Here is a 21,799-nt window from a genome sequence, read left to right as displayed (position 1 = left end):
TGTGTAAAGTAATTTGGTGTTTCTTTCCTCCTGATTTTGTGACCAGGATTTGTGGTGCCATCTTGGTCAGCATGTTTTGGTCTGCCGGACGGTTGGTGTGTTGGCCGGTGTTATTTTTCTGCACGGCCGCCGTTCCCTGTCTCAACCGATTTTCTTCAGGCGCTCGACTCTGTTGGTAGAATGCTGTGGTTTACCGAAAAAGGATTTCCCCCATTTTTGTATTACAAAGCACCAACACCGATACACAAGAATGCTCGGGCGAGAAGCACAACAAGCCCAAAGGAAAGAGAAAGAACAAAGAAGAAAAAAGAAATGCCAACAACGGCAGCTTGACAAAGCGCGGATGACCCGCCACCGCTGCGCCCTCCGAAATTGACCCACCACAGACCCAGGTTCCGACCCGCCGCGTACCAAGCAGCACCTTCAGCAAGGGATGTGACGTCGACGACGCTACTGCTCGGACGTGTCCTAGGGTTTCCCCGACACGCGAAAGGAAGTGGGGGATGGATACATCCGACACCCTCCAAGAAGGGATGGTGGCAACCTCAGGTGTCACCGCATCGGAGCCGGAAGAGAGCCGGCGAGGGATTTCTCCCGCACTCCAAACCCCACCGCCCAACCAGGCCGGAGCCAACCAGCCACCTCGCCGCCCACCAGCATGCGCCACCGCGGTCTTGACACCACCCACGCCGCCTCACCGAGATCACCACCACGAGGCCAAGAGGATGGAGAGAGACGCACGAGGCGACAGGAGCAGCGGCACCGGAGCCACGCGGGAGGGAACTACCTCCACCGCCGTTGTGCGGGAGGCCGAGTCTCCGGCACCGTCGCGGTCGCCGTTCGGACGCAGAAGCAGGGCATACCAGGCCACCCCTGGCCCGGCCAGGCCCGATTTGGGTCCGTAAAGCCCTGCTGGGGCGGCACCAGCGCCGCCAACATCCACCCGCCCATCGCCGCTCCGCTGCCTCCCGGAAGCCACACCGACGACCCTCCCCGCCGCCGGATCGCCCAGACCCAGATGGGGCCCGAAGGGCCCAGATCTGGGCCGAGCGGGCGCCGCCAGATCGCATCGCCGCGCCGCCCCGCCGCCTACGGCAGCGCCGCCGCCCAGAAGATCCCCCGCCACCACGCCGGAGAGCACCGCCGCCGCCTGGGAGCACCCCGCAGCGCCGCACCACCCCGCGTCGGAGCGACCCGCGAGGGGAAAGGCCAGAGGCCGCCGCCGCCAGCGCCGCCCGGGCCAGGCCCGGCGCCGGACGCCAGCGACGGTGGCAAGGAGAGAGGGGAGGGGGAGGGGAGGGGAGGAGGTGCCGGAGGCGCGACCGGTCGCCCGCGGGGACGACGCGGTCGCGGGAGGTCGAAATGGCTTTTGCAATGCTGTGGTTTGACCTGATGAGAGCTGAAACCGATGTATTGTGTTTCGGTTTGCGTTTCCCGGGAAGTGGTATTTGTTTGTCACGTTGAGATTTGGAATCCAGCCTCGTCTTTTTTAGTTTTGTGGATCGCCGATTATCCGGTGATGTTTCTCTGGTTGTTTACTTCAGAGATGGTAGTGATATTTGGTGAAGCATAAGATGATCTCGCTGTAGTTCGGAAAGGCCGCAGATCAACATTTCAGGAACTAAATTCTTATATAGACACCGCAATCAGGAACCTACTGTGTAGATAATAGCTGTTTTTTTTTCTCTCCTGGAATGTTGTAAGTTGTAACTGTCTCTTGATGTGGATGCTGCATTGGCGAGATTAATTGACTGAATACATTTGGTTGGGTGTAGGGCAGAACATACAGTCGTTTTTTTCTCCTTCTTTCTTTCTGGAGTGTTGTAACTGTGTCTCCGGTTATCATTTTGCTCTTTATTTTTCCTACAGAACGGATGGTTAGCAAAATCATGATGGTGTCATTTTTGCTCTTGGTCCGTGACTATTATTGCACCGCTTTTGGTTTTGCAGCACAGAATTGCGCATGTTTCTTAATTTTCCTTTGTGTCTAGAGGGATTTTTGTGCATGTTTGGAAGATTTGGAGTTTGCAAAAGTGAAGTCAAGAATCGAGATAGTTTTTCTTTAGAGAATTGCCAAAAAGGAAAAAAAGTTACTGGAGAAGTGGGGTATCGATCCCCATACCTCTCGCATGCTAAGCGAGCGCTCTACCATCTGAGCTACATCCCCTTCATGGCTAATGATAAGTTTCTGCTAATTAACATGAGCACCTTCTCAACGTACCGCCCAGCCAGTTCAATCACAATCCCAGTTTTTATTTTATTTTTGTTATTTCATTTTTCAGTCTGCCACAGAATTCTTACTGCTTAAGAAGAGAGTGAGAGTTGTCTGGTAAATTTGCCAAAAAAGCGGGCTAAACCGACACATAATGCTATTTAATCAGTCTCCAAGTACTTTTCACAAGTACGTACTCCCTCCGTTCCAAAATAGATGACCCAACTTTGTACTGAAGTTAGTATAAAATTGAGTCATCTATTTTGGAACGGAGGGAATAGTAGTTAGTTGGGTACCACAAAGATAACAACAGCACACCACCATCCATTGTTTCTCAGTGTATCAGAAGCAAGCAAAAGGATTAAGTCCTGTGTTGCAACACTTGCAATCAAAACTTGGAAGATGAAAGAAAACCAACCAAATGAAATGCCCCACTGGTTGTTCAAGCCAAGATCAGTCTCTCTTGAAAAGTAGGCAATCAGGTATAACTGCTGGATTTTATAAAAATTTTGGCAAGGCCAGAGCTTCTTCTTCCTGGTGAATTTACACAAGTCAACTGCGCTAGGGGCTGCCGTTCCATTCCAGCCGGCCAAAGAACTGTCAGAGGAGCCGGTCGAGGTACTCGTCAACGGTGGTGTATTCCACGTCAGGGTACAGCTCGGTGGCCTCGACGCCAAAGGCCGGCTCGACGTCGAAGTTGGCTTGGTCGCCCCTCACGAAGACGGCGAGCGAGAGGGACAGCAGTATGTTCGGAAGATTACAGATCAACGCAGGACGTGATGCTCTACGAACTAACAGTGGCAGCAACAGGACCTGTGCTTTACCTTTTGCATCTCCATCGCCTAGGACAGTGATCTTGTCGGACGGAGGACCAGCAACAATGGCTGTAACATCGCCGATGCTCGGAGAGTAGGTTTCGGCGAACCCATTGCAGCAGACATATGTATGAGGCATACCCTCCGCCTCGATCAGACGGCGAAGGCCGACTTTACCAGCATACAATGTGGCCGCTGGATCCACGGTGAGAACCCGCTCTACATCACAGCCAAACTCGGATGGCAGGACCCTATGTGCATCAACAACTATCCAGTGATCGATCCGCAGCTATTGTTCCATCAACAAAGAAGACAAGTTGATACAATCTGACCTTGATGACATTGCCACGACAATCCGCGAGCTGACGGGCCCCACACCCGAGATCACGACATCTGCACCCTTGATGGCATTCACGAGGCTCCTGTGGTAAAATAAATCTCCCTGGTCATCAGACAGAAAAGAATCAGAATCCACACAAAGAAAACTATGAAAACAAAAAATGAACGGCTGCACGACTCTTTGTTTTTTCCTGCTCGGAGCTGGCTCATGATTTAAACGGCAACTTACTGAAGCCATTAGCATTTGTGATGCACTATTTTTCACACAATTGGTTTGCAAAATGACAACAGTGCTGCATTAAGAACTTCAGTCACATGCATTCTTTCATATAACTATTTCTCTGCATCACCACTTTTATCAATATACAGCAACAGTACAATTTCAAATGCTAATTTGAAGGTAAGAAGCCTTGTGTACAGGACCAGCAGTCTCCAATGAATAGATTTCACTACAAAGACCCTATATTCCCATAAGCAATTAACAGTAGAGTAAGCATATCATGGAACTGAGGCATTTCAGGGGATGATAAAATTGTAAATTTCATTTAACTTCGGAAGTTATTATCATTTATGAGACATGATTTTCCATACAACTTGTTCGCAAAATGACACTTGATTACAGGGCCATAATGCAGCATTAAGCACCTCAGTTAAAATATCACTACTTGTATCAATATACAGCAATAGTATAATTTCAAATGCTAATTTCAAGGTAAGAAGTCTTACCTATAGTAGGACCAGCAGGCTCAAATAAATATATTTCACTTCACCTCTCATAACACGGATATAAGTTGGTAAGCCATTTGACAGTAGAGTAAGCATGATATGAAACTGAGGCATCTAGGGACAATAAAAATTATCATTGCAACAATAACATGGCATAAGTATCGGGGTGTCACAAAACAGAACTGTTTTAGTCTACCAGATTGGTCAGAGAGCCACGGCCAAAATAAAAACAATAGCAGTTTTTATTGGCTAACAACAGCTTTCGTCCCAGTGCGGTGGTGCTTCTAGAGAACAGAGCCAGGAGACAATGCCATGGATCAAGTCCAGCTGGCCGCCGAGGTGGTCGTGCAACTGGTGGCATCACCATCTCCATGATTCTGTTTCGGTCCAAACCAAGGATCCGAAATAAAGCCAGCAAAGCATGTCAGATACCAGAAATCATGTTGTCTTCCGTAATAATACATGGCTTATCCGAATTAAAACCAAGGATCCGAATTAATACATGGCTTATGCTTGTAACTACACGCCCAGCATCACTGCACCTAAGCAAGGCACCGAAGGGCAGCACAAGCAACAGACTGCCACCAGCAGCAAAGGCAGACAGCGCTTACACCATCGCACGACACACGATCCAGCACTGCAGCACACTTCTATCATCATCTCAGCGGGCGGGCGCCGGTGCCGCAGAGGTTGATGAGGTCCAGGAGGGTGGAGTAGAGCACCTCCAGGGACAGGTACCCCAGGAACCTGCGCTTCTCAGCCCAGGAGTCGTCCGCCGCTGGTGCCTTCCCGTCATCCTCCACCGGGTGGTCGACAGTCAGGTACCATGAGATGCACCCGTATTCATCGTCCGGGTCCACGTGCGCCACCAGGCCCAGCGTATCACCGTGCTCCAGGTCGAAGTAGAGGCACAGGAAATCCCGAGTCACGCTCATCCCCAGGACCAAAGCCTCCTCGTGGAGCCAGTTTATTATCTGGCTCGCAACCTGCAGATATATGTGCAGACAATGTGCTCAGCACCTTACAATAAAGTAGGCCCCGAAGAGATGAGCGTAAAGACACCAGTCAGTTGAGTAAATCTCAGCCTCTGGACTTTTCTTATATGCATGTGTATATATATAGTTGGGACAGTATTAACTTCTGAAATATGGAGCCCTGGCAATGATCCTAAGACGTATCATCGTACCTATTCTCTGAACTGAAGTCAGGCTGAACTCAACATTCCGACTAGCCAAACAAACTATTCGCGTACGTCGATGGACACATACATTCAGTGCAAGGCTTTCCCAAGGTACATACAGTAAATAAGTGTAAACGACTGAACAACGGCCGTTGCAGTCAATCATAGATCAACTTTGGATTTACTAAGTCTTAATTATAATATGGTAAAGTGGTTCATGGGCTATCCTGGCACAATTGATGCTTCAACCTTGTGAATCATAAATACTCTCAACGGTAGTAAAGTTAATAAATTAATTCAGTGCATATCGGCGATAAAGGATAATGACTTAAAAGGTTTTATTTATCACAAATTTACCTGCTGCAGAACCATCGTTGGGAGGTCCTCCAAGTCACAATTGTAACTGTTTATCAGATAACCGTCAGAGGGCTTCCTAGTCAATGACCCGGCGATGCTCGGAGAACCCTCGCCTAACAAACTTATCTGGCCATCCTTCAAGACAATCTTCGTGTTGAACTGTGTCCTGGAAGATTTGTACTTGGGCTCGCCATTGTCCGAAGGCTTCGTGGGCCGATCAGCAGCCAAAATGGGTTGCGGAACTCTTAAGCAGAGAGACCAGGAAGAAGTTCTAGAGTGCCATGTAGGAAGCGACCGCAGCTGGAGATAAGGAACCCTGCTAACCTGCATGCATTAGTGAAAAGGAAGTTACAACGCCAATCTACTACACCCATGGTATGTATACTGCATTAATGAACGGGGAAATAATAGTAGTTATACCACACTCTCTAGCTCCAGCTGCACTTTTTTTGAATATGTTTTATGAGCCACTGTCATGCAGAAATGACTTAGCAAGCCACAATCTTCACCTGCAGACTCTGCGGTCGGAGCAGGACTCTGGTAGCGAACAATATTACGATATTTCTCCCTGACTTTTCTGAGAATGTTCTCATGGAACAGGTGTAGCAAGTAAATCTCCAGACTTTTCGGGTTAAGAAACCCTGAGGTATCCCTTTTTAAAGGCTCCTGCTTCCCATTGGTGGTGGCTAGCACAAGATTCGCCTCTGAATTATTATGCTCTTCATGGCCTGCCATTTCTGAGTCACTATCCTGTCCAGAATCCACAAGCGAAAGGCACAACAAACTCTCCTCGCCAATTGCTAGTTGGAGAAAATCCTCACGCATTCCAGTTACGTTGACACCTTGAGTTTGGACAAACGTCTCACGGATCACCATATCCAATACCTACAAAGGCATACACTAAGCTAAGCGCGAGGTGGTATGATAAACAAAAAATGACAAAAGGAGAGCATATTTTGTCACAGGAATAATTTTTCATGGATCTCTAGTTGGTCAAAAGGACAGGTTTGCAATAATTCATAAGCATTTAGACAACCTACCTGCTCCTCAAATATTGACTTGTGGATATTGCGAAGAATGGAATGTGCCTGTTTGACAGACTTATTGACATCATCATCCTCCAACACATCATCTTCCGCTGCAGAAGAAGTGGTGCTTGAGACACCTTTTGTTCTGCAAGCATAGCTTTCCGGGCCGTTGGCACTGTCCCGGCGGAACTGAAGGCTCAAGAAACGGCACGCCTTTTGGGGGACTTGCACAGACAAAGTGCCCGACGAGTCCTGGTCGATCTGAACCAGTGACAACGACGACATCCGTGGCATCGCCGCCGTGTCCAACTGAGAAGTGTCAACCACATCAAACATGAAGCTGTTGATTCCTGGAGCATTCCCACGCTGCCTCTTGACTTTCCAGTTCTGCTGCAACCTGCCAAATCCAACAACACTGGTTATGGCACAAGCATCACCACTTAGATGATGCCTGGAATTCGCAATCCCTGCGACAATACGAACCTGATCAATGAGCCGTAGAACCTAGCCTCCTTCTGGAACTGCTGCTGCATCGTCTTTGCCGATTGTTTGAAGTACCGTCCCAGATGCTGAGATTGCGAAATGGAGCATAACAATTAGGGTCTGTGGTGTAGGTTCAAGAATGAACTGCTCAAAACATTTGTTCTGCAGTTTATTTCACTCCCCTCCTCTTACCGGTAAGTTACACAAATCCCATGGGTCTCATTCCATGCCTCTTCAACTAATTGGCTGCAGATGCTCTTACTAGTTTCTAGTATACAGGGGACAGGGGCATACCCGAAGCCGCTGGAGCTTGGTGGCGGCGGAGACGGCCATGTCGACGAGGACTTCGTCCGGCAGCGGCCTGGGCTTGGAAATGGTCGCGACGGACACGGTGTCGTTCACCTCGACCTGCATTGTTTGTTAATTGTTACCCACCCATCATAACCAGGACATCATCACACACGAGGGCGTCAATTAACGTCGGGCTCGGGATGCGGAGGGAGGGACGGACCGTGGAGATGAGGTCGAGGACGACGGTGAGCTCCTGCTGCGCGAGCTGCAGGCTCTCGTGGAGGCCCTGCCAGGGCCAGGCCTTCTGGGCGGCGTCCTCGGCCGCCGCCTTCTTGGCCTTCTTGGCGTCCCGCTCGACGACCCAGGAGAAGTCGACCCGGCGGATGGCCACCAGCCGCTGCTCCTCGCTGCTGGTGTCCCTGTGGCGCCGGGCGGGTCTGGATCAGGAGCGAGGCGACTGGAAGGGGGGAGGGGAGGGAGGGAGGGGAAAAAGCTGCTGGCTTACGGCGGGTAGTGCTCGTTGCCGGCCTCGTCGATGGCCTCGAGGCGCTTGATGGGGAGCTTGTCCAGGTCCAGCCGGAGGTCGTCGCCCATGGCCGCCGTCTGCTGCCCCTTGCTCCTTGATTGATTGATGGGGAAGGGGCAAGGGGCGAGATCGATTGGCCTGGAGGCTTGGGACGTGAGTCGGACTCGGGGGCAAAGAGCGGCGGGTAGGAGGTGGTTGCCGCCGGTGAGCGGCGGCCGGCGGGATCGGGCGGCGAGCGGACCGGAGGCAGGGGAGATAGGACGAGGGTTTGGACCTTGGGAGTGGGAGTTGCAGTGGTGGTGGTGCGGACTAAACCGGGCCGGGTCGGGCTGGGCCGGGCCGAATCGAGGAAGAAAGCAGGCCTGATGGACGAACCATTTTTTGCACTATTAAAGAACAAAAAAAACATTGTGGAGTCTTTTTTCCAGCAGAATATTGTGCAGTCTCATTAAATTATATATCATCTTAAATATTATATCGAATATATACTGGGTATTACTACTATATTTGACTGTTTTGTTATTAAAAGTTTGCTTGGTTTTGAACCATCTCATACCGCCAGACATAACAGTATCAGATTGATTATTAAAGATATCTCAAAATAAAAATAAAAAACCTACGTGAAGTTATTGCAATAGTTCTTTTGCGAAAATAATTCTTGTATTGCTCAATGATTAAGGAATGCAATCTCGTTCAACAATGTTCAGGACTTCTTCTGGGCCAGAGCCTAACCAAATTGCGGACAGTCATTCAACCTACCAGAGTTAGCCATAAAATGACCGACATTATTACAACTCTGAAGAATATGAGTAATACAAGAATCGTGTTCCCTCATACTAGTTTTGACCTCTCTGATCATAAATGCATACTTGGACCTATGAATTCTTTTTTGCAACTGACAAGCCATAAGTTTTTTTAGTAGGGACAAGACACAAGTTAATGTGTAACGACGCATGACTTCAAACTACAACATTTTACCTTTCACAATTCTAATACTCTAAAAATAACAAATGTGAACTTAACTAGTTTCATTACTTCAAAAAAAAATACAGATCGATACCTTTAAAAAAAAGATACTCCCTCCGTGCGGAAATACTTCTCGGAGAAATGGATGTTTATCCCTCCGGACGGAGGGAGTATGAAACAATATAATTCTCCCATGAGAACAGAAATTTGTGTCCGGACGTTTACATTAGAATTTCGAGGAAAATAATCAACATAAAATATATCTATATTAAATATAATTGGAATTTACATTTGTAAATTAACCATTAATTATATGATCAATTTTCCATAGATTAAGAGAAACAAATATTTGTACGGAACAAATATTATATTATTAATACTTATTTCAAAAAGTATGTAATGTTTTATATTGCATATGCATGTGACTTTTCATATCGTTTATGTTTGTTAATAATATGTAATTGTGTGGTTGTACTTTTAGTACTTTCATGTGTTTTTAATTCTTCTATTTTATAGGAGGCAACCCATATAAAAAAACATTGCAGATTTTCATAACACATAAAAAGTTGTATTGCAAGCTAGGTCGTGCGAATGAACGGGTTGGCGACTAGTTATACTAATCCAAGAAATTTCGAAGATTCCCTGTGCTGCAAAATTAGTAATCCAGGGAATTTCTATGATTCCCATTGCTGCAAAATTACGTCTCTTCTAAGAAATTTCGGATTCACTATTGATTACATTAGTCAGTTGAAGCGAAGCTGAAGATTTTCGGTTAGTTTGGTTGTCTAGGTATACATTGTAAGTTAGCCGATCCTTGTACTTTAATCAGTTCACTAACCATTACTCATGTTTTTATTTTCCTCTTATTTTAGCTATGTCATTTTGGCAAGCAAATTATGAATACCAATGGAGTGAACTAGAATATATCCATCAACGTTCTACACATTTAATGTCTGTCTTCAAAGCCCAACCCTACCTGCATGCATTTATCTGCACTTGGCTTCCTACACACACATCCTCTAGTGTTCTTCTTCTACACCTCCTTCACCAATCTCTGCTTCACTTTGTTCATGTTGTGTCAAACGTAGATGTGGGGAGAAAGCCAGGAGGAAGAATATGTCGTCGACGGCAAAAACATCAAGGTAATCATCGTCCAACCTTATTGTGTCGCCGCCGCGACCAGTGGCACCACGTCCGCCTTTGACCGTCAACAACACATCATGCTTATCATGGCTAGTGACAAACGTGTGGGAAGAAATCCATGTGGAACAATATGTCGTCGACAGTGAGCAAATCAAGGTAGCCGTCGTCTCATCTGAGCTTGCCTTGTCATGCACGGTCGTGGCCAGCAACACACGTCCGCCCTTGCCACCGACACCGTGTCGTGCGTTCCGGCGGCCAGGGACGATGTGTCCATCATGTCAAGCACAACATTAGCTGACGGCTTCTTGCATGTCCGTGTACGTCATCCTCATCATGGACGTCCCACGTCAACCTGAGCTCGACATGGATGTGCTCTGCCTCGGCAGCGGGGTCATGCACTTCCTGTTGATTGGCGCAGGTTCCCACCTCAAGGTTATGGATGAAATACCCAATTGTCCAAAAAGAACCAATTTCTCTCGAGGTTATGGATGAAATACCCAATTGTCCAAAGAGAACCAATTCTATGGCTATTACTGAAGGAAATATGCCCTAGAGGCAATAATAAAGTTATTATTTATTTCCTTATTTTATGATAAATATTTATTATTCATGCTAGAATTGTATTAACCGGAAACATAATACATGTGTGAATACATAGACAAACATAGTGTCACTAGTATGCCTCTACTTGACTAGCTCGTTTATCAGAGATGGTTATGTTTCCTAGCCATGGACAAAAGAGTTGTCATTTGATTAACGGGATCACATCATTAGGAGAATGATGTGATTGACTTGACCCATTCCGTTAGCTTAGCACTTGATCGTTTAGTATGTTGCTATTGCTTTCCTCATGACTTATACATGTTCCTGTAACTATGAGATTATGCAACTCCCGTTTACCGGAGGAACACTTTGGGTACTACCAAATGTCACAACGTAACTGGGTGATTATAAAGGAGTACTACAGGTGTCTCCGAAGGTACATGTTGAGTTGGCGTATTTCGAGATTAGGTTTTGTCACTCCGATTGTCGGAGAGGTATCTCTGGGCCCTCTCGGTAATGCACATCATTATAAGCCTTGCAAGCAATGTGACCAATGAGTTGGTTACGGGATGATGCATTACAGAACGAGTAAAGAGACTTGCCGGTGACGAGATTGAACTAGGTATTGGATACCGACGATCGAATCTCGGGCAAGTAACATACTGATGACAAAGGGAATAACGTATGTTGTTATGCGGTTTGACCGATAAAGATCTTCGTAGAATATGTAGGAGCCAATATGGGCATCCAGGTCCCGCTATTGGTTATTGACCGAGAATAGTTCTAGGTCATGTCTACATAGTTCTCAAACCCGTAGGGTCCGCACGCTTAAGGTTTCGATGACAGTTATATTATGAGTTTATGAGTTTTGATGTACCGAAGGAGTTCGGAGTCCCGGATGAGACCGGGCACATGACGAGGAGTCTCGAAATGGTCGAGACGTAAAGATCGATATATTGGACGACTATATTCGGAGTTTGGAAAGGTTCTGAGTGATTCGGGTATTTTTCGGAGTACCGGAGAGTTACGGGAATTCGCCGGGGAGAAGTATTGGGCCTTATTGGGCCATACGGGAAAGAGAGAGGGGCTGCCTAGGGCAGGCCGCGCGCCCCCCAAGGCCTAGTCCGAATTGGACTAGGGGGAGGGGCCGCAACCCCTCCTTCCTTCCCTTCTCTCTTCCCCTTCCTTGTCTCCTACTCCTACTACATGGAAGGACTCCTAGTTGGACCAGGAAAGGGGGAATCCTACTCCCGATGGGAGTAGGACTCCCCATGGCGCGCCCCTCCAAGGCCGGCCTCCTCCTCCCTCCCTCCTTTATATACGGGGGCAGGGGGACACCCCATGAGACAAGTTGATCTACGGATCGTTCCTTAGCCGTGTGCGGTGCCCCCTTCCACCATATTCCACCTTGGTCATATCGTCGCGGAGTTTAGGCGAAGCCCTGCGCCGGTAGAACATCATCATCGTCACCACGCCGTCGTGCTGACGGAACTCATCTCCAGAGCTCGGCTGGATCGGAGACCGGAGATCGTCATCGAGCTGAACGTGTGCTGAACTCAGAGGCTCCGTACGTTCGATGCTCGGATCGGTCGGATCGTGAAGACGTACGACTACATCAACCGCGTTGTCATAACGCTTCCGCTTACGGTCTACGAGGGTACATGGACAACACTCTCCCCTCTCGTTGCTATATCATCACCATGATTTTGCATGTGCGTAGGAAATTTTTGAAATTACTACGTTCCCCAACAGTGGCATCCGAGCCTAGGTTTTTATTGTTTGATGTTATATGCACGAGTAGAACACAAGTGAGTTGTGGACGATATAAGTCATACTGCCTACCAGCATGTCATACTTTGGTTCGGCGTTATTGTTGCATGAAGCGGCCCGGACCGACATTACACGTACGCTTACACGAGACTGGTTCTACCGCCATGCTTTGCACACAGGTGGCTGGCGGGTGTCAGTTTCTCCAACTTTAGTTGAACTAAGTATGGCTACGGCCGGTCCTTGCGAAGGTTAAAACGGAGTCTATTTGACAAACTATCGTTGTGGTTTTGATGCGTAGGTAAGAACGGTTCTTGCTCAGCCCGTAGCAGCCACGTAAAACTTGCAACAACAAAGTAGAGGACGTCTAACTTGTTTTTGCAGGGCATGTTGTGATGTGATATGGTCAAGACATGATGAGATATAAGTTGTTGTATGAGATGATCATGTTTTGTTGAAGTTATCGGCAACTAGCAGAAGCCCTATGGTTGTCTCTTTGTTGCATAAGATGCAAGTGCCAAATAATTGCTTTACTTTATCGCTATGCGATAGCAATAGTTGCAAGAGCAATAGTTGGCGAGACGACCATGTGACGACACATTGATATAGATCAAGATGATGAAGATCATGGTGTCGTGCCGGTGATGATAAAGATCATGACAGTACTTTGGAGATGGAGGTCAAAGGCGCAAGATGATCATGGCCATATCATGTCACATATTTTGATTGCATATGATGTTTATCTGTTATACATCTTATTCTTGCTTTGATTGACGGTAGCATTTTAAGATGATCTCTCACTAATTATCAAGAAGTGTTCTCCCTGAGCATGCACCGTTGCCAAAGTTCGTCGTGCCCAGACACCACGTGATGATCGGGTGTGATAAGCTCTACGTCCATCTACAACGGGTGCAAGCCAGTTTTGCACACGCGGAATAATCAGGTTAAACTTGACGAGCCTAGCATATGCAGATATGGCCTCGGAGCACGAAGACCGAAAGGTCGAGGTGAATCATATAGTAGATATGATCAATATAGTGATGTTCACCATTGAAAACTACTCCATCTCACGTGATGATTGGTTATGGTTTAGTTGATTTGGATCACGTGATCACTTAGATGACTAGAGAGATGTCTGTCTAAGTGGGAGTTCTTAAGTAATATGATTAATTGAACTTAAATTTATCATGAACTTAGTCCTGGTAGTATTTTTGCAAATTATGTTGTAGATCAATAGCTTGCATTGTTGCTTTCATATGTTTATTTTGATATGTTCCTAGAGAAAATTGTGTTGAAAATGTTAGTAGCAATGATGCAGATTGGATCCGTGATCTGAGGTTTATCCTCATTGCTGCATAGAAGAATTATGTCCTTAATGCACCGCTAGGTGACAGACCTATTGCAGGAGCAGATGCAGACGTTATGAACGTTTAGCTAAGCTCAATATGATGACTACTTGATAGTTTAGTGCACCATGCTTAACGGCTTAGAATCGGGACTTCAAAGACGTTTTTGAACGTCATGGACCATATAAGATGTTCCAGGAGTTGAAGTTAATATTTCAAGCAAATACCCGAGTTGAGAGATATGAAGTCTCCAACAAGTTCTATAGCTAAAAGATGGAGGAGAATCGCTCAACTAGTGAGCATGTGCTCAGATTGTCTGGGTACTTCAATTGCTTGAATCAAGTGGGAGTTAATCTTCCAGATAAGATAGTGATTGACAGAATTCTCTAGTCACCATCACTAAGTTACTAGAACTTCGTGATGAACTATAATATGCAAGGGATCACGAAAGTTATTCCTGAGCTCTTCGCGATGCTGAGATCGGCGAAGGTAGAAATCAAGAAAAGAGCATCAAGTGTTGATGGTTAACAAGATCACTAGTTTCAAGAAAAAGGCAAAGGGAAAAGAAGGGGAACTTCAAGAAGAACGGCAAGCAAGTTGCTGCTCAAGTGAAGAAACCCAAGTCTGGTCCTAAGCCTGAGACTAAGTGCTTCTACTGCAAAGAGACTGGTCACTGGAAGAGGTACTACCCCAAGTGATTGGCGGATAAGAAGGATGGCAAAGTGAACATAAGTATATTTGATATACATGTTATTGATGTGTACTTTACTAGTGTTTATAGCAACCCCTCAGTATTTGATACTAGTTCAGTTGCTAAGATTAGTAACTCGAAACGGGAGTTGCAGAATAAACAGAGACTAGTTAAAGGGTGAAGTAATGATGTGTGTTGGAAATAGTTCCAAGATTGATATGATCATCATCGCACTCCCTATACTTCCGGGATTAGTGTTAAACCTAAATAAGTGTTATTTGGTGTTTGCGTTGAGCATGAATATGATTTGATCATGTTTATTGCAATACGGCTATTCATGTAAGTTAGAGAATAATTGTTGTTATGTTTACATGAATAAAACCTTCTATGGTCATACACCCAATGAAAATGGTTTGTTGGATCTCGATCGTGTGATACACATATTCGTAATATTGAAGCCAAAAGATGCAAAGTTAATAATGATAGTGCAACTTATTTGTGGCACTGCCGTTTAGGTCATATCGGTGTAAAGCGCATGAAGAAACTCCATAAAAATGGATTTTCGGAATCACTTGGTTATGAATCAGTTGATGCTTGTGAACCGTGCCTTTTGGGCAAGATGACTAAAACTCCGTTCTTCGGAACAATGGAACGAGCTACTGACTTATTGAAAATAATACATACTGATGTATGCAGACCAATGAGTATGAAGGCTCGTGGCAAGTATCGTTATTTTCTGACCTTCACAGATGATTTGAGCAGATATGGGTATATCTACTTGATGAAACATAAGTCTGAAATAGTTGAAAGGTTCAAAGAATTTCAAAGTGAAGTGAAAAATCATCGTAACAAGAAAATAAAGTTTCTGCGATCTGATCGTGGAGATGAATATTTGAGTTACGAGTTTGGTCTTCAATTAAAACAATGTGAAATAGTTTCATAGCTCACGCACCTGGAACACCACAACGTTATGGTGTGCCCAAACGTCGTAGCCGCACTTTATTGGATATGGTGCGATATATGATGTCTCTTACTAATTTACCAATATCGTTTTGGGGTTATGCATTAGAGACAGCTGCATTCACATTAAATAGGGCACTATCTAAATCCGTTGAGACGACACCGTATGAACTATGGTTTAGCAATAAACCTAAGCTGTCATTTCTAAAAATTTGGAGTTGCGATGCTTATGTGAAAAAGTTTCATCCTGATAAGCTCGAACCCAAATCGGAGAAGTGCGTCTTCATAGAATACCCAAAGGAAACTGTTGGGTACACCTTCAATCACAGATCTGAGGGCAAGATTTTCGTTGCTAAATTCGGATCCTTTCTAGAGAAGGAATTTCTCTCGAAAGAAGTGAGTGGGAGGAAAGTAGAGCTTGATAAGGTAATTTGTACCTTCTCCCGAATTGGAAAATAGTTCATCACTGAAATCAGTTCCAGTGATTCCTACACCAATTAGTGAGGAAGCTAATGATGATGATCATGAAACTTCAGATCAAGTTACTACAGAACCTCGTAGGTCTTCCAGAGTACGGTCCGCACCAGAGTGGTACGGTAATCCTGTTCTGAAAGTCATGTTACTAGACCATGATAAACCTACGAACTATGAGGAAGCGATGATGAGCCCAGATTCCGCGAAATGGCTTGAGGCCATAAAATCTGAGATATGATCCATGTATGAGAACAAAGTATGGACTTTGATTGACTTGCTCGATGATCAGCAAGCCATGTTAAATGAATGAATCTTCAAGAGGAAAGACGGACACTGATAGTAGTGTTACTATCTACTAAGCTCGACTTGTTGCAAAAGGTTTTCAACAAGTTCAAAGTGTTGAATACGATGAGATTTTCTCACTCGTATCGATGCTTAAGTCTGTCTGAATCATGTTAGCAATTGCCACATTTCATGAAATCTGGCAAATGGATGTCAAAACTGCATTCCTTAATGGATTTATTAAAGAAGAGTTGTATATGATGCAACCAGAAGGTTTTGTCAATCCTAAAGGTGCTAACAAAATGTGCAAGCTCCAGCGATCCATCTATGGACTGGTGCAAGCATCTCGGAGTTGGAATATACGCTTTGATAAGTTGATCAAAGCATATAGTTTTATATGGACTTACGATGAAGCCTGTATTTACAATAAAGTGAGTGGGAGCACTACATCCTTTCTGATTAGTATATGTGAGTGACATATTGTCGATCAGAAATGATGTAGAATTTTTTTGCAAAGCATAAAGGAGTGTTTTAAAGGAGTTCTTTAAAAAGAAAAGACCTCAGTAAAAGCTACTTACATATTGAGCATCAAGATCTATTGAGATAGATCAAGACGCTTGATAAGATTTTCAATGAGTACATACCTTGGCAAGATTTTGAAATAGTTTAAAATGGAATAGTCAAAGAAAGAGTTTTTGCCTGTGTTGCAAAGGTGTGAAATTGAGTAAGACTCAAAACCCGACCACGGCAGAAAATAGAAAAGAGAATGAAAGTCATTCCCTATGCCTCATTCATAGGTTCTATAAAGTATGCTATGTTATGTACCAGACCTATTGTATACCTTGCTCTGAATTTGGCAAGGGAGTACAATAGTGATCTAGGAGTAGATCACTGGACATTGGTCAAGAATATCCTTAGTAAGGACTAAGGAGATGTTTCTCGATTATGGAGGTGATAAAAGAGTTTGTTGTAAAAGTTACATCAGTGCAAACTTTTATACTGATCCAGATGACTCTAAGTCTCAACCTGGATACATATTGAAAGTGGGAGCAATTAGCTAGAATCGCTCCGTGTAGAGCATTGTGGACATAGAATATTTGCAAAATACATACAGCTCTGAATGTGACAGACCCGTTGACTAAACTTCTCTCACGAGCAAAACATGATCACACCTTAGTACTCTTTGGGTGTTAATCACATAAGCAATGTGAACTAGATTATTGACTCTAGTAAACCCTTTGGGTGCTGGTCACATGACGATGTGAAATATGGGTGTTAATCATATACAGATATGAATATTGGTGTTAAATCACATGGCGATGTGAACTAGATTATTGACTCTAGTGTAAGTGGGAGACTGAAGGAAATATGCCCTAGAGGCAATAATAAAGTTATTATTTATTTCCTTATTTCATGATAAATGTTTATTATTCATGCTAGAATTGTATTAACCGGAAACATAATACATGTGTGAATACATAGATAAACATAGTGTCACTAGTATGCCTCTACTTGACTAGCTCGTTTATCAGAGATGGTTATGTTTCCTAGCCATGGACAAAAGAGTTGTCATTTGATTAACGGGATCACATCATTAGGAGAATGATGTGATTGACTTGACCCATTCCGTTAGCTTAGCACTTGATTGTTTAGTATGTTGCTATTGCTTTCCTCATGACTTATACATGTTCCTGTAACTATGAGATTATGCAACTCCCGTTTATCGGAGGAACACTTTGGGTACTACCAAACGTCACAACGTAACTGGGTGATTATAAAGGAGTACTACAGGTGTCTCCGAAGGTACATGTTGAGTTGGCGTATTTCGAGATTAGGTTTTGTCACTCCGATTGTCGGAGAGGTATCTCTGGGCCCTCTCGGTAATGCACATCATTATAAGCCTTGCAAGCAATGTGACCAATGAGTTGGTTACGGGATGATGCATTACAGAACGAGTAAAGAGACTTGCCGGTGACGAGATTGAACTAGATATTGGATACCGACGATCGAATCTCGGGCAAGTAACATACCGATGACAAAGGGAATAACGTATGTTGTTATGCGGTTTGACCGATAAAGATCTTCGTAGAATATGTAGGAGCCAATATGGGCATCCAGGTCCCGCTATTGGTTATTGACCGAGAATAGTTCTAGGTCATGTCTACATAGTTCTCAAACCCGTAGGGTCCGCACGCTTAAGGTTTCGATGACAGTTATATTATGAGTTTATGAGTTTTGATGTACCGAAGGAGTTCGGAGTCCCGGATGAGATCGGGGACATGATGAGTTTATGAGTTTTGTGCGTAGGAATTTTTTGAAATTAGTACGTTCCCCAACAATTACCACTGCTTTAATTGTTTGTGCTCATGTTTTTGTTTTTTCCCTTTATGTCTAAATAAAAAAAAAGATTATGCCCATGCTTGTAATTTTGTAGTTTGCCAAAGTAAAATCAAGATATTATTTCACACTCATAGCTGAATTAGTTTGGATTTCACTTAATTTATTGTGAAAATAAAGAAAAAAAAGCAATGGAGAAGTGGGGTATCGATCCCCATACCTCTCGCATGCTAAGCGAGCGCTCTACCATCTGAGCTACATCCCCTTGTTGACAAATCTGTATTAACGCGCTTTGTCACCACTAGAGTAGCTACATCGCCAGCAGACATCATGGGCAAGGCTGCATCGCACCGCCCATCCTCCGCCGCCGCCGCCGAGAAGACTCCACCCAAATCCGCTCATTTGCCTTCTTCCCCGGGAAGCTTTCTTTCAACCAAGATTTCAGCCGTGGCGCGGTGAGCCTCTCCGTTCTCCGGTGCCGGGTTAGCTTGTTGGGTGCGTTCTAATTCGTTATTTTTCTCAATCTACCCTTTGCTCTGCCCTCAGATCGTCCGGTCCAGAGACGCCGCCGGCAGAACACCGTCGCGACGCCGCCGGCAATCCGCCACCAGAGTCCGCTCCAGAGTAAAACCCCCTCGGCTCTCTCTGAACATTAGCCGATATATATAGATCGCCGACGCGGTTACTGTTTCTTGCCCCAAATCCGCCGCCCGATCTGCCGAATGTTTTCTTGTTTCCTGCCGCTTTAGCTCTAGGCCGATCTACATATTTTTCTTCTTCTGGTCGCCGAGCACGGGCGAGAACGGATTTGGCGCTCGGTCCTACTGCTGGGCTTTGAGCTCATTGTCAGAATGCTCCTTTCTAGACTAAGTGATATTAAAATTCTATAAATTTTTCAACAAAAAATGTTGATAGTAAATTGTACTCCCTCCGTAAAGAAATATAAGAGCGTTTAGCTCACTCTTATATTTCTTTACGCAGAGCGTACGTTTTAGAAAATATATTAGATATCTGTAAATGTCACAATAAAAATTGTAGATAGTTGAATTTACATTTGATTGTGTAACCATGCTGCAGTAAGCAAATGTAAGAAAGAGTGCCCCATTGCTCTCATATCCCGGTTATGACCATGTGAACAGATCAATAGCTCCCTGACAGCAAATGCAAATAAATTATACTTCTAGTACTTTTGAAAAGAAATTGAAAATTTTGTTTCCTCAGAAAAAAGGGAATTTCTTCACAAAATCTCACACCGAGTGTTTTTATTAGCAAATCCCTTTTCTTCTATTTCACGCCGCATCGTAATGTTTCCTTCTTGTTCTTTTTCTTCTTATTATCAGGGAGGAATCAGCATGGCAGACAGCAGCGGCACAACCGTCTTTGACAACCTGCCAGAGTGGCTCGTCGTCGATGAGATCCTTGTCCGGTTGCCGCCCAAAGACATACTCCGCTGCCGCGCCGTCCGCAAGTCGTGGCTCAGCGGTACTTCCACCAACACATTCATCCTTGACCATCACCGCCGTCAGCCCTCGCTCCCCATCATCAAACACCATAAGGGCATCTGCCGCCTCACCGGAGCCTCCAATGAACGAAAGATACAGCCCGTCCTCCGATATGCACGCTATTTTTCAAGCAACAACGTTACGCTCCACGCCGCCTGTGATGGCCTCCTCATCATGTCACAGCAGCGATCCGATTTCCGCATCTGCAACCTGGCCACCCGCAAGTGTGCTTCCCTGCCACATCCTCTGTCACGACCAGGCTCCAGGTTTGTCGACGTAGTCGGCTTCTACCAGCACACCACATCTGGAGAACACCGGGTGCTCTGGGTGTCACTCCCAATACCCGTCATTAGAGCAAATTAGAGCGACTGGTCCTCAGGGGGCAGACATGGCAATTGAGTTGCCTGATTACTTCGTCCTCACCGTGGGATCGGACCAGCCAAGATGCATCCAGTGGCCGACTATTTCAAAACAAGAGTTTCCTGATATCCGGTCCTCCAGAAATCCACCAGTCCACCATCGTGGTAGCCTGCACTGGGCAATGGGTATCAATATAACTGTATTTGACACCATAGCTGAGACGTTCCGGCGGATGAGCTGCCCGGCACGGTTGGAGAACACCCATATGTGGTCGCCTGACTCATTGTCGAATATGGGCGGCGCCCTCTCATTGTCGGATATGGGCGGCGCCCTTGCTTTGTGCCACTCCGCCCCTGACTGTGTCACTTTTGATATTTGGGTGTTGCAGGACTATGATGCCGAGACCTGGGGCTTTCAATATCAGTTTAACTTGTTAGCAATGGAGGTATCGCCGCCGATTGATTTGGGCATCATGCTCATCCCTATGACCACCCTGATCAATGAGCGTGAGCTGTTGATCCAGCAGCGTCTTAGCCGTTTGTTGCATTGTGAAATTGATGGTGTGTCTTTAAGAGATGTGGAAAATGAAGAGCATGAATACCACCTGCTGCCACTTACTGCCCATCGCCTCCAAGAGAGCATGATTTCACTTCCATTGTTTGAGACTCAAGAAAATGCTGTGGACAAGGAGGCTCCATTCGTCATAGTGCTATAAAGATACCTTGCTCCATCTTAATGCTTTGGACTTGTTGTCTGCTGTGCCCTTGGGGTATCTATCCCATATGAGCCATGTGTTTTTTTCTTACCTTTCAGTGCTACTAATAGAACTGAACACTTTGTATATCTGAAGTAGCACTTCTACTATCATCGATTCATGATTGTTCTGCTGTCTTGAGCACCATGTTGATGTTCTAACTTCTAAACAATTGAGTATCTATGCTATGGAAGTGTTCTGTTGTTCTCCCCTGTTTACTTTCAGTTTGCACTGTTAAAAATCAGAAAAGGCATGATTGCAGTTTGTAATGCTAATTCCTTCATGAGAAGTTATGGCATTTTAGTTGTTCAAATGGTTAGTTCAGATGCTCCCCTATATACCTTAATATTTCGACCTTTCATGTGCACACTTTGGTCGTGCTGCTTTTGACACCTAGTCACTCCCGCTCTTTTTGTGGAGATGTCTTTTCTCTTTGTTCTGATTGTTACTTAACTGTTGTTAAAATATATTGGCAAGTGCTTGTTTCATTGACTTTCACCATTTGACAGAAAAGAGCTTCACTGTTGGTTTTTGTGTCCAGGTCTGTTTTTGGTAGTAATAAGTTACGAAAACGGTCGGAGAAAAGAGGTTGGCACTTTCTGTCCTGCTTGCTGCCTTTGTGGCGCGATGTTGATCAGCATGTTACGGTCTGCTGGGAGGCTGGCGTGTTATTTTTCTGCGAGGCTGCTGTTGCATGTATCTTGCGTTTTTGTTCGT

The 21,799-nt window shown here is 45.2% G+C and overlaps 3 protein-coding genes and 2 non-coding genes across 5 annotated transcripts; 1 reads left to right on the top strand and 4 right to left on the bottom strand.

The window, feature by feature from the left end:
* Positions 1–2,094: 2,094 nt before the first annotated feature.
* On the bottom strand, positions 2,095–2,167 carry TRNAA-AGC. Its single transcript has one exon. It is a non-coding gene; the product is annotated as a tRNA-Ala (tRNA).
* A 368-nt stretch (positions 2,168–2,535) lies between these two features.
* LOC119289682 (isoflavone reductase homolog IRL-like) lies at positions 2,536–3,444 on the bottom strand. Its single transcript, XM_037568949.1, has one exon. It carries the CDS (start codon positions 3,164–3,166, stop codon positions 2,813–2,815), a length of 354 nt encoding a protein of 117 aa, XP_037424846.1. The 5' UTR covers positions 3,167–3,444; the 3' UTR covers positions 2,536–2,812.
* Positions 3,445–4,498: 1,054 nt separating this feature from the next.
* On the bottom strand, positions 4,499–8,245 carry LOC119287883 (mediator of RNA polymerase II transcription subunit 17-like). Its single transcript, XM_037567506.1, has 8 exons — positions 7,937–8,245; positions 7,652–7,850; positions 7,435–7,548; positions 7,141–7,226; positions 6,670–7,054; positions 6,050–6,514; positions 5,630–5,953; positions 4,499–5,078 (listed from the first exon to the last, which is right to left on the bottom strand). Exons 1-8 carry the CDS (start codon positions 8,023–8,025, stop codon positions 4,749–4,751), a joined length of 1,992 nt encoding a protein of 663 aa, XP_037423403.1. The 5' UTR covers positions 8,026–8,245; the 3' UTR covers positions 4,499–4,748.
* A 10,413-nt stretch (positions 8,246–18,658) lies between these two features.
* TRNAA-AGC lies at positions 18,659–18,731 on the bottom strand. Its single transcript has one exon. It is a non-coding gene; the product is annotated as a tRNA-Ala (tRNA).
* A 65-nt stretch (positions 18,732–18,796) lies between these two features.
* On the top strand, positions 18,797–21,289 carry LOC119284049. Its single transcript, XM_037563348.1, has 4 exons — positions 18,797–18,921; positions 19,013–19,090; positions 19,807–19,948; positions 20,717–21,289. Exons 1-4 carry the CDS (start codon positions 18,797–18,799, stop codon positions 21,041–21,043), a joined length of 672 nt encoding a protein of 223 aa, XP_037419245.1. The 3' UTR covers positions 21,044–21,289.
* The last annotated feature ends 510 nt before the right edge of the window (positions 21,290–21,799 follow it).

Source organism: Triticum dicoccoides, chromosome 4A (assembly GCF_002162155.2).
Source record: "Triticum dicoccoides isolate Atlit2015 ecotype Zavitan chromosome 4A, WEW_v2.0, whole genome shotgun sequence".
NCBI lineage: Eukaryota > Viridiplantae > Streptophyta > Magnoliopsida > Poales > Poaceae > Triticum > Triticum dicoccoides.
Note: the sequence above shows the minus strand (reverse complement) of the source record. Positions and strands in the feature narration are given on the sequence as shown.

What these genes read in the sequence shown, in the direction of transcription:
- LOC119289682 (XM_037568949.1), bottom strand. Translation starts at nt 3,166, where the DNA reads ATGCCTCATACATATGTCTGCTGCAATGGGTTCGCCGAAACCTACTCT.
- LOC119287883 (XM_037567506.1), bottom strand. Translation starts at nt 8,025, where the DNA reads ATGGGCGACGACCTCCGGCTGGACCTGGACAAGCTCCCCATCAAGCGC. An exon ending in GGCAACGAGCACTACCCGCC is followed by an intron (nt 7,851 to 7,936) that starts GTAAGCCAGCAG and finishes CCGGCGCCACAG; the next exon opens with GGACACCAGCAGCGAGGAGC. An exon ending in CCAAGCTCCAGCGGCTTCGG is followed by an intron (nt 7,227 to 7,434) that starts GTATGCCCCTGT and finishes TCGCAATCTCAG; the next exon opens with CATCTGGGACGGTACTTCAA.
- LOC119284049 (XM_037563348.1), top strand. Translation starts at nt 18,797, where the DNA reads ATGGGCAAGGCTGCATCGCACCGCCCATCCTCCGCCGCCGCCGCCGAG. An exon ending in AAGATTTCAGCCGTGGCGCG is followed by an intron (nt 18,922 to 19,012) that starts GTGAGCCTCTCC and finishes CTCTGCCCTCAG; the next exon opens with ATCGTCCGGTCCAGAGACGC. An exon ending in CCACCAGAGTCCGCTCCAGA is followed by an intron (nt 19,091 to 19,806) that starts GTAAAACCCCCT and finishes TCTTATTATCAG; the next exon opens with GGAGGAATCAGCATGGCAGA.